The 11675-nt window shown below is 41.1% G+C and overlaps 1 protein-coding gene and 1 pseudogene across 2 annotated transcripts; both read right to left on the minus strand.

Annotated features, from left to right (window-relative positions):
- Window positions 1–2163: 2163 nt before the first annotated feature.
- Window positions 2164–3294, minus strand: LOC306779044 (nuclear factor 7, brain-like; annotated as a pseudogene). Its single transcript has 2 exons — window positions 3271–3294; window positions 2164–3220 (listed from the first exon to the last, which is right to left on the minus strand). The product of its transcript is annotated as a nuclear factor 7, brain-like (transcript).
- A 4834-nt stretch (window positions 3295–8128) lies between these two features.
- On the minus strand, window positions 8129–11568 carry elac1 (elaC ribonuclease Z 1). The gene is made up of 5 exons (XM_079271057.1): window positions 11334–11568; window positions 10755–10958; window positions 10128–10186; window positions 9682–9892; window positions 8129–9043 (listed from the first exon to the last, which is right to left on the minus strand). Exons 1-5 carry the CDS (start codon window positions 11488–11490, stop codon window positions 8565–8567), a joined length of 1110 nt encoding a protein of 369 aa, XP_079127183.1. The 5' UTR covers window positions 11491–11568; the 3' UTR covers window positions 8129–8564.
- Between the last annotated feature and the right edge of the window lie 107 nt (window positions 11569–11675).

Raw genomic sequence — 11675 nt, forward strand, 5'->3', positions numbered from 1 at the left:
AAGCAGAAGACGAAGGACCTCCTGTGTGAACACCTGAACACAACCTCTGAGTTAAAAGCAGATGGTTTAGTCTCCACACAGGTGGTGCAGGAGGAGCAAGAACAATTAGAGACTGAGCTTCATAAGGAAATGAGGGCCGTCATGGTCGACATGCAGGACATGCAGCTTGACAACGAAAAGCTTGTCAAGGAGCTTGAACTGGTTTGTAGTACACACTATTATTTTCTACACTTAAAGATCTGTGGATTTAATGTGTCTCTTTACTTTGATATATTGCAACAATTGAGCGGCAATGCTACAAACACCACTTTTCTTTTTACCTCAACAGAAACACGATGAAGAAATGACTAAAGCACGTAACAGCGGGGAGAAGCAAATTGCAGGTAAAGAACTAATCTCATTTTGAGTCGAATTCAACACCCCGTGCTGTCAGAAACTAAACAGGAGCCCTCGTTTTGTGTCGCTATTTGAGTAGAAATCCAGGCCAAGTATGAGGAAAAGCTGGAGCTGCACCCACAACTGCTGGACAACATGACAATAAATAAGATCTGCGAGACCGAAGATCTATGGAACAGCCACATCAGCAATCTAGTAGCAGACCACCAGAAAGCATTAACTGCAATTGAAGCAGCCACTACTTGCTTGAACGATTCACTCAATTCAGTTACTAAAGTACGGGTACTAAAGTAACATCTGATTTACAGTCAGAGACATTTCAGATGTTTTGTTTACACCTGCAACACATTATTAATTTAGTTATGCCCGTGATCCAGCTGTTTTTTTCCCCACATGGCTTCACTTGTTTTATTGACTTTTCTTAGGAAGAAATTGAATTGCTGAAGAAGACACGGAAGAAGAAGGAAAATAAACTGGCCTGCCTTCTGACGGAGAACCAACAGATGGCTGAGCGTCTCTCAAAAGTCTTAAAGGAGGTCGCGGCACATGAGAGACGAATGGAATACTTACGAAAGGTTGTTGGTAGTATATATGGATATTTTTTATGTTTTAAACCTGTTTGTGGTTGAAACTTTGTGCACTCACATTAATTGCTGCTTCATTGTTCCTGACATATAGGACATGTGTAAAGAAAAGGTTCTCAAAAAGAAGCTGGAGAAACTGAAACGGGAACATGAGACCCTGGAACAGAGTTTCTGCAAGGTAAATGCTTTGATTGAGTTGCACTGTGTTATGTTGACACGTTGAAATGTTAGCTTGATTCATGTACACCTGACGTGGCCAAATGCTTCTTTACTTTTGAATATTTGTGTGAATGTTTTTGCATTTGCTTTTGTCTGTGCACATGTGATACAGTTTCAGCTAGAAACGAGGCCACTGAGCTCTGCGTCCCCTCAGCTGTTTAGTCAGAAGAAGCATTACTGAGATCAACTGGAGCCGCGTGTTCACTCTGAACCTCCGTCACCTTCTTTCTCCAGACAGTGACTGACTTGCACTGACAACACTGAGTCGTCTTCTCTCTTTCTCTGTTTCCGACCTTATTCAATCATTTCTCTGCAGTTGGCTCTTTCTAGTTTCCCTTTGTCTCTTTTGGTCTCTTCTGTATAATAATATGAATCCTCTAGTTCTCTGATTCTTCAGATTATTGCTCTGTTCTCTTACGTGCTACACGTGTTTCTATGACTTCAAGAAAATGTGTTCGTGTTATTAATAAAATGATCATTGAAATAGAAGCGTGAATCAGTTTCTGTTTGCAAACACATCAAACTGCAGCACAGCTTTGTATTTGTCTTTGATATTTTATTTAAAGGAATTCGTTACAAACCTGAAGGATTTCACATTGAAAGAAAGTTATTTACTGAAACAAGGATTTGATCATTGAAAGATAAATTATTCTAAAATGTAAAAAAAATACACAAGGTAATATGATAAAATGAAAGACTATTTGAAATTAAATTAAAAAAGGAAACTAACTTCTTGCTCATTCTTAGAAATAAAAATAAATCTGAATAAATGTGTAAATTAAATGATCCCATGAAATCTACTGGTCCCAGTTCTTTCAGCATCACAAACAAATCATGTTATTGACTCAAATCTTGTGTTTCTTTCACTCATTTTCTTCATGAACCGGTACGATGAAATTAAAGAACTAACTGGAATTGTCTGTTATGAACAAAGAAATACCACCATTACACAAATCCTGATAAATCACTGAGACCTCACCGCCCTCCCTGAACAGCACAGAGAAATATCACTTTGACAGATTTTGACATCAGCAGTCTGAGCATCACCAGACTTTCCAATACTGAACCACGGGAAGAGTTTCTCAGTGAAAGTGTCTCTGAGAGTGCAGATGTGAGTCATGTCTTCAGGGTCGTAGAAGGACACGTCCCCCTGTCATAGTCCAGCTGGACTCTGATCCTCCGGAGACTCTTCTTCACGCCGACCGTCTAATCAGATCCATTCATGTATTTTCCACTGTGATGAAGTAAACACCAGATTCCATATTTTGGGGAAGCGAGTAACTCTCCCTTCCTGTCAACTGACTCTTTAGCCAAACCTACATTCCAGAAAGGATGGTCTCCCACCTCCACCTCCCAGCTGTGTTTCCCTGAGCTGAAGCCCTCAGAGCCCAGAACATTGACATACTCAGTGAATCTCTCTGGATTGTCAGGAAGCTTCTGGTCTGTGTCTCCATGTCTCACACTGGTCAGATCATCAGACAGATAGAGACAGGGGTGTGCAGTGTTTGGGTCCAGAATGACAGGACTGAAGTGGACCCTGTCCTTCATCTTCTCCCAGACGCTGAAGGATGAAGCAGCGCTCCTGAGACCAGCTGTGGATCTGACCGGGAGCTCTGGACTCTGGCTCTGGTCTGAGTGGCTTCATAGCTGCTGAGGAATGACACGCTGTGTTTCTGCAGGTCTTCTTCAACAGCAGAGATGCTGTCTGACAGAGAGGAGATCTGCTCCTGAATCATCTTCATCTCTCTGCTGATAGTCTTCCCCTTCTGCTCCTCTTCCTCCCTCAGAGCTGCCAGTCTGGACTCCTCTTCCTCTTTCAGGACCTGGTGGAGCTTCTTGAACTCTGCTCTGATCTGCCTCTCTGTGGACAACAGCTGCTTCTTGGAGTGTTGAATCATTTCATTGTATGTTTCCTCCACTTCTTCATGTTTTTCCCTCTTGTCCTGCAGAGACTCTAAGTCAGACCCCAGCTGGTCCTTCAGGTCACTGACTGCTTGTTCTATAGGAACCAACTTGTGACTCTGGAGAGAAAACTCACAGACAGAACACACAACTCTGTCTTCATCCTCACAGAACAGTTTAGTCTCTTCTCCATGTTTACTACACACCACCTCCACCTTCGTCTCTCCTTCTTCTGTCTCAGATGATCCAGTTTTCTATCTCTCAGCAAACGAGTCAGCCAGTTCCTTCAGTGGAAAGTTCACTCCTGGAAAGCCCTTTGAGGATCTTCTTTTACAAATGGGACAGTTTTTAGTTTTAGCTTGTTTCCAGAATTGCTGCAGGCAGCTTGAACAGAAGCTGTGGTTGCAGCTCAGAGACACAGGATCTCTGAACAAACATGGCAGTTCAGGTAACTTTCAACAAGAACTATTTTCTCAGCCATTTTCTCTGATATGTGAATATCTTTAAAGCAAGACTCACCAAATCCGTCTCTTTAAATTACAGACAACAATCCTTCTGATTTAATGTTTATAGTAGAGATGCGTAATGGCGTCTCTCAGCTCCGTTCAGCAACAGAAACCAGCTTTAAGTTTCACTTTCTATCCTGACATTTCATTTCTTTACCTGCAGATGGTAATGTTTTGTTGATCATCAGATTTTACACCAACTTTCCACAACAAGCGCCTGAGAATTGTTACTTGGAGAAAAAATATTTATTTTAAAGTGTAAAAAAACAAAATCAACATAATAAAATGCATTGACATTGCAAACTTTTCTGATTCCAGAAATATTTAAAAACACAACATTTCATGATTCAGTTTAACTTGTTTTAGGACATAATCACCACGTTCAATCATATGTTATACAACCAAAGTGTTCAATTCAATGGCAATGTCTTTTTCCAAGACAGTGAGAAATACTGTAAAATCTTTTATTTTTGCAAAACATTTCCTCTTAAAATACACAAGCACATGAAAGAACAGGAAATATTTACATATGCATATGAAAAATAAAACTTAAATAATCGGATAGAAATGTCTAACTTTCTAGTATTTAGTTCACTGGATCACCCAAAATCATAGTTTTAATGTACTATATCACATTGAAGCAAATATTTGTAAATAAATACAATATTGTGATAAAGAAGGAATATTTTCAACATTGACCACAATGACATAGTGACAATATATATGTCACTATAGTCTGTAAAGTATATTTTATTTATTACCAATATATTTGGCATAAACCAGGACTCCCTCACAAGAAACAGGGGCTCTTCTTTATAGCATGGATCGTGCTACCTCACAGTATTCTATGTCACAGAAATGGATTCGAAATGCTGAAGTGCCTCAACGGGCTTTTTGGTATCGAGTCATTCCAAGTGCACAGAATGAAACCAAAGTGATTTCAAGAGTAGTCACTATGCATACTTTTACGGGTTAGCTACAGATATAGAAATCATGTCTTCAGCTTGGTATGAATGATGTCATACCTTATCCTATCTTACAATCATGTGATTACAACATTTGGCATTTATTTGCATCTCATGGATATAATAGACTAAAACGTGAGTTTATCTGTGTGAGCCTTTTCAAAATTGAGGCGATGAACATAGACTGGGATTATAGTTTCTTCACAAACAACAACCTGTTAGACAACACGGGCACGAGGGAGAACAGGCTCCGGCTTCCCAACAACGGCCCGTCAGTAAACCTGCATGCATATCTGGGAATCTTTTTGCATGTCTAATCCATCTCTGGCAATCTTCTGCAGACATGTCCAGACATCTAGCATTCATTGTGTCCAAGAGGGACATCTGCTGGTCAAAAACTAGATCATCCCTTTATGGGGTTGAGGAATGGAGTATGGTGGAAGGGTAAGCGACACCATCCTGGCAATCTGTGTCTGGGAGAGAATGGTGGGACATTACATAGTCCCATCCAATTAAAAAATATTTTGGATTCCAGCCCACGAAAAATACTAATATTCCATTTGTAAAATAAGACACCTTTCTTTTGTCCGGTTGAACTCTTCTGCGGCGGTAAAGGATGCATTAGGAACTACTTTGACTGTACTTTAGAACACCTGGTCTGATCCATGCTCTGATCTCTGACACAAAAACGACGAGGGCTTTTGTTTTGAAAGGACAGACCGGAAGTGTACGTTTCCATTACCGCGGTTAGCTTAACAGCAGCTGTCTGGATGCCCCCGGTCTCCTCATCCAACCCGGACCACTGCACAACTAAACCGCACAGATAACCGGTGCTCACCGACACGCAGAGGACGACAGACGGAACACTATCAGTCCCGTTACGACTTTTACCGACAGCCACCGTTAAATGTGTTTCTCCACTCCATTTGAACTAGTTTGTTTAAGAAAATAAACTATTTTGGGATGTTTATTTATTTTTATTTTGTTCGTTCATAGATAGTTCACAGGAAAAAAATGTATTTTGTTTTGCTGTGTCTGACAATATATTAAGATGTATAATGAAATACGAAATAAATACATACTAAGCAACATATGGTAGCATGTCAACTATATGTAACTCATGAAACGTGAAGACAGGCATCAACCCTAAACACCAGAGACAAAAAAGCAAGAGCCCCAAACAGCTGAGAGAGAGCGAGAGAGAGAGAGAGAGAGAGAGAGAGAGAGAGAGAGGACCCAGGTGGGAGGGGTACAGGAGGAGAGAGTGAAAGGTAAAGAAAGTCGGGGTGATGGTGAAACAGAGTGCCACTCAGAAAGAGGTCAGCTCTGAGTGTGTTGATGCCGCTGAGTTAGAGATGCTGGTAGAAGCTTGAAAGGATACTTAAAGAAGCTAATGCATTGTACTGTTGGTGAGTTTTATTGTTGGAATGCTGTTAAGCATCCTTTTGGGAATTCCTCCAATAGAAACAGTTTGACTGAAGCAACAACATTCTCCTAAAATTCTCTCATGTTTTTTTCTTAATTTTCTATTATGCAACAGAAATATGAGAAGCCGACTCCAGATGCACTAAACAATCTTAACCATCCAAATCTGCTACCCAGGTGTGCTAAATGATGAATCCCACTTTATCATAAATTGGAGGCGTGTGGCGGATTGTTTATTATTAGCACAGGTAATCCCCTAAACACTACTTAAGGCAGGTGTTGTGTGCAAATACCCTAAGCCCATGATTTGGAGGGATGCCACCAAAAAGGCTGGAAGAATAAGAACTTAAGCAAGAGATAAATTGAGGGACTGTTGAATATGTGTTGAATATATGTCCCTGAACCCACGCAGTATCATCCGAGGGTTTTTATAGTCTTAATTGGGATGAGTGGACAAATAGTATTTCTCAAGCCCACAAACATCATTATTAAATCCGTATAATTACTTCAAAATATATAATAATGTACAATTTGTGGACTGTGAAATCTTGGTATGGGTGCTCTTGAACACTTATAAAATGATCTCTTACGTAAGACAAAGCAAAAATACGAATACATTGGTGAATCCCAGAAATCAATGGGTACTAACAAAATAAGAACAAATCGTCGATACTAACAAATATAAGGAAATTAGTTTTTTTGTATGGCATCCTGCATGAGGCCCAGTGACTGGGCGTGCTTGTATCTCTTGTAGGAATACCTGTTCGGAGTTTCGACTCCGTGTCCATTGACAGTGACAGTGACTCAGTCTGCCAGTCAGGCAGCATATTCACAGGCGGCCAGGTGAGAGACTGCAGCAAATATGGAGGAAAGCAAGTCTGGTTTTAGACAAAACATTTTTACATATAGATTATCACCATTTGAAAAACGGACAATAACAAAAGAGCTGACAGCACAAACTGAAAAATTTAAGATTTAATGATTTAACTCAATAAATACTTTTATGACTAATAATATTAACAAGAGTGCAAAACAATATGTGTGAAATTACAGCATTTATTATTATCATTTGTGTGATACCCCCAGGATGGCGCTCTCTCATTCAGTCTGTCACGGTCATGGATGACAACTGTACCAACCACAGTGACTATGACACACACACACACAGGGAAGTGAACCTCGATTTACATCAAGTAAAGCACGACTGGGTATTCCTTTATGAGTGCACAGTGATGAAAGAAACATTTTATTTCTAAATGCCACAGAATTGTCCTTTCTTTGTTTACAAAGGCCAAAGGTCGTCGAATGAAAATGTACAAAACAGGAGTTCTTCTAAAGCACAGTGTAATAAGAGCGAGACTCACAGGTAATTCATGTGGAAGAACATTTAAAAACATACTAATCATTTTGGTCTTCTCTTTGATGTTATGTACAAGTTTTTAAAATGATTATGTTGCATCTTGTTCTGACAAGTGCATGTTTGTGTATCCCAGACTTGTGTGTTATTTGGGTGACAATGATAAGGACACAGATGAGGAAATAAATCACTGGAGCAGGCGATGCAGGCCTGAAAGAACATCAGAGAAGATGCAGTCTGATTGGGCCAAGATGAAAGAGCGGCTCTCTACAGTCAGACAAGTGGGAATGAATCTGCCAGTCATTTAGTATAATTTGATAAATGTTTTATGTCAATTGTATAAATTATCCTGTGTGCATATTGTCATAGCCCGGCTCCTAGGCCATGACAAATACGGCAGACACAACAAATGATGGTAACGGAAAATGTTTATTTAACCAAATAAAGAAATAGTTAAAGTGTGTCCGTCAATAACATCAGTAGTGTCAACGTGGATGCGTGTGGGATGAAGTGTGGGTGTTGTCAGCGAAACCAAAGGAAAACAAAACCAAAATAACCGGCAGCAACTGGCTGGGAACCCTCCACGTACGCCGGAGAGTAAACCCGTTGCTCGAGCAGGGTTTTATGCCCTCCCTGTTCCTGGACCAGGTGCTCCGCATCAGGTAATCTGCTCTCTAGGGACAGAGGGACAAAAGCATACTTGCAGTGATTAGAGACAGGGGCCGTCACAATATGTATGAGACATCACTTGATTTGTGTGTCTGGTTAAGAAATGTGAGAAAGAGGAGATGACCCGTGATCCAGCTGTTTTTTTCCCCACATGGCTTCACTTGTTTTATTGACAATCAATGCATTGTTGTATAACAATTAGTATAATGATCAGTTGTCATGGAATCCTACATAGAACTTTCCAAGTGTCTGAGCCACCCGTGAGCTTGACAGTGGATCTGTTGATGAAGGCCGTGTGATACGGTCGAAGACAAGAAAGGAGACCATGAGCAGAGATTGTGTTGTCGACGGCTGTTTCCAAGTTCAAGAGTGAGCTGACAAGCTCAACTTTACAGTAAAAGTGTTCAGACTCACCAACTTTGAAAATCTACAGTCTCATTACAAAAAAGTGTTGATGCTGACAGTTAAAAGCTTAACCTAGTGAGTGAGTTGAGATTGTCAATATATAATAAGGCAATATAAAAACTGAATTCGTAGTTCATTACTGTGGTCTTCTGAGAGGAATGGGCAGCGTAAGAAAGTCCTCAGCCAGAGTCACTTCTACATCACTGCCCTGTAGAGCATCTTCTGCCTGCCTCTTGAGCTCTGACACATCATCCTCGTCCCCCTCCTTCTGCATGGAGCAGGGTTTGTACCTCTGGCTGAAGTGGTACAGCACCAGCCTCCGCGCACAGCAAGCCCGAGCCACCGCTGCCGCCATTGCAGGTGTACTGTGTCCGTGGTCTACTGCTTTCTCTCGGTGCTCATCCCCAAGTGTGGCCTCGTGAACCAGAACATCCGCTTCATTGCACATCCTCAGTGGTCCTTCCCCAAGAACCGCGCTGCAGTCTCCAAAGATGCAGACTTTCCTACCAGGAATAGCTTCTTCCAGCACCTCAGTAGGCAGAACGACGCGCCCGCTCTCCAGAGTTACAGGCTTGCCGGCTTTCAGCCGCCCATAAAGCGGCCCTGGTTTCAGGCCTGAAGGACACAAAATTAGACCATTCACAATTATCCACAAGTACCATTTGGAGAGCATTTACTTTCTATTATTTAGCATATTGTACCACACATGTGTCATAGTCTTGGGTGACCTGTGTGTATATCGGATCTAAATTTGGGTGACTTCAAAAACAACAGTATAGTATGTAATAAAAACGTCATAGTTGGTCATAACAAATGTCATAGAATAGTATATAATACAAAAAATCATAAAAACGCCATACTATAATATGCAATAAAAGTAATTTTAAAAAGTCTTATATTTAATACTTATATTTATGTAGAATAAATGTATACATATGTATAATAAAAATAGGTGTGCTACACACGGTTTTAGTGCTGAATCACAGAGATTTATGCAAATTTTAGTGCCATCAATGATTTATTTTTTCACGTCATATCCTGTAAACCGCATTTCTCTCATTATCTTCATGTTGTGCTTTTATGCTTTCCATGTCCAATTAGAAACACAAATCTAGTGCTATTTAAACTGTGGAATAATTTAAAAATATATAACGGGTACTGGAAGAGTGTGGATTCATATGTTTCAGTCATCTTTCTCTACCGGTGTTAAAGTAAATAGAAGAGTAACATACAAAGATATGAAGTGCATTTACCTAGTTCCTTCAGGAGCTCAGTATTCAGTCTTCCGGGTCGGTCATGCTCCTGAATGCAAAAACCAAAGGAGGGGATGCGGTGAAACAACCTGAAGGCCTTGACCACAAACTTCTTGTCTTCAAAGAGGAGGTAACAGTCACTGGAGACATCCAGGAAGATCGTCCTGCCCGGCTGCTCCTGTGGGTGCAGAGGACCACACTCCGCTGTCATCTGAAGAGACACAACACAGAACATTAAAGATGACATGCTCCTGTGTGGGTGAAGAACACCGTTACCACCGTCTCTTGGGCTGAGGTCGGGCCTAAATATGTGGTAGACCAAGACTATAGGCCAGTAGGCAAATAAGAGCAACTCTTTTCATAGGAGATCCATGAAGACTGCCCTCTTTTATATCATAGATATAACTAAAGTGAGATTTATTACCATGCAGGAATCAGTCACTTACCTTCAGGCTGAGCTGTCCCTCTTCTGGACTCTGGTCGGTTGTGGGCTCCAGCTCATGTACTACAGCAACATACACAACGTAAATGAGAGCAGAGTACATGAGAATTAAGTACAATAAAACAATTACAATGAATAAAGTAAATTAAGCTGGAGGTGGAAGATTTTACAGAAAATAAAGAGGGCTGAAAATGTGTTGTAGTTTCCATATAATAAAATGTTTTAAACATGATAACCATAGCATAGCTGTGATTTGCTACGGACTAATGGATTTGGGTAGAAATCCATTGTGTAGCATACACACTCAACCTACAAGGTAGATTTGCTCTGCTGTAAAAACTACACTTAACTATGTTATACATGCTTGCTACCTAAATCCATTTTTTTTCAAAAGTTGTACATATACTCATTTTGACATAAAAGGGACTACATTGATCAACTAGTATGCAGTATCGGAATGAACTGCAATATCTCCTCCTGAAGGCTGCATTTTCACAAATGCAAAGTAAGTGAAATTTCGGAAACAATCAGAATGTGCAACCCATAGTTTACATGCATGTAATAGAGCACCAGTGTTTTTTTAAAGCTGCCGTAGTGTGGACACATTCGAGGTTGTACATTTTGTACATGCCTGCATAAGGGAAGAGCAGCTGTGATCCCGTGAGGCCAAGTGTCACCCTTAAAAAGTGGCGGAGGCCCCGCGGCCCGTAGATCTCCACACAACTCAGGTTCTGCTGCTCCGGGTTGGTGTTGAGGCTCACAGTGCAAAGGAGACCAGGCAGACCAAACAGGTGATCTCCATGCAAGTGCGAGATGAACACCTTGGTGATTCGACCTGGGTCGGAAAACACAACATATCATTACATTCAACAGGTGGTACGATGGGAATGTGGTGAGTTGAAACGCTGGATTAAAATGAAGCAAATAAAGGAGGTTAAAATGTCTTGTAGTTATCACATCAATCATCCATTGTAGTCCAAAAATATTCTAGGCTCTGGCAGAGACAAAGACATTTATGTTAATCAGAGGCTATGAGAAAGAAAAAGTCAAAGTCTAGTCATAGCAAAAGCAATGTCGTTTAAAAGAGTCAGGGGTGAAAAGTATGTAGTTACAATCACTTAAATGATTTGTACCCTTTTCATGTGCTTGAACATGAATCATAAAATCATCCTAAATTGAATGGAATTTGGATGTTCTCTCACTCACTCACCGGCTCTGAGTTGGCTCTTCATCAGTTGGGTCTGGGTTCCCTCCCCGCAGTCAAACAGCCAGCACTCCCCTTCAGTCCGCAGCACCAGAGCCGAGGCACCGCGGTGAGGAGACGGGTAGGCCGAGCCGGTCCCGAGGAAAGTCACATCCATGGTCATCCTCCCAAAGTTACAAGACGACGGGCGAAAACAGTCTACGAGTAGAACTCAGGCGGCATGTATGCAACGCTCAGTACTGTAAACAGTCGCACTGTGATGACGTGTAACGAGCGACGGTGCGATCCCAATATCCACCCTCACGGACTCACGGATTTTGAGGCGCGCTCCCGCAAAATCCGTGAGGG

The sequence above is a fragment of the Melanostigma gelatinosum genome (assembly GCF_949748355.1).
Source record: "Melanostigma gelatinosum genome assembly, chromosome: 6".
NCBI lineage: Eukaryota > Metazoa > Chordata > Actinopteri > Perciformes > Zoarcidae > Melanostigma > Melanostigma gelatinosum.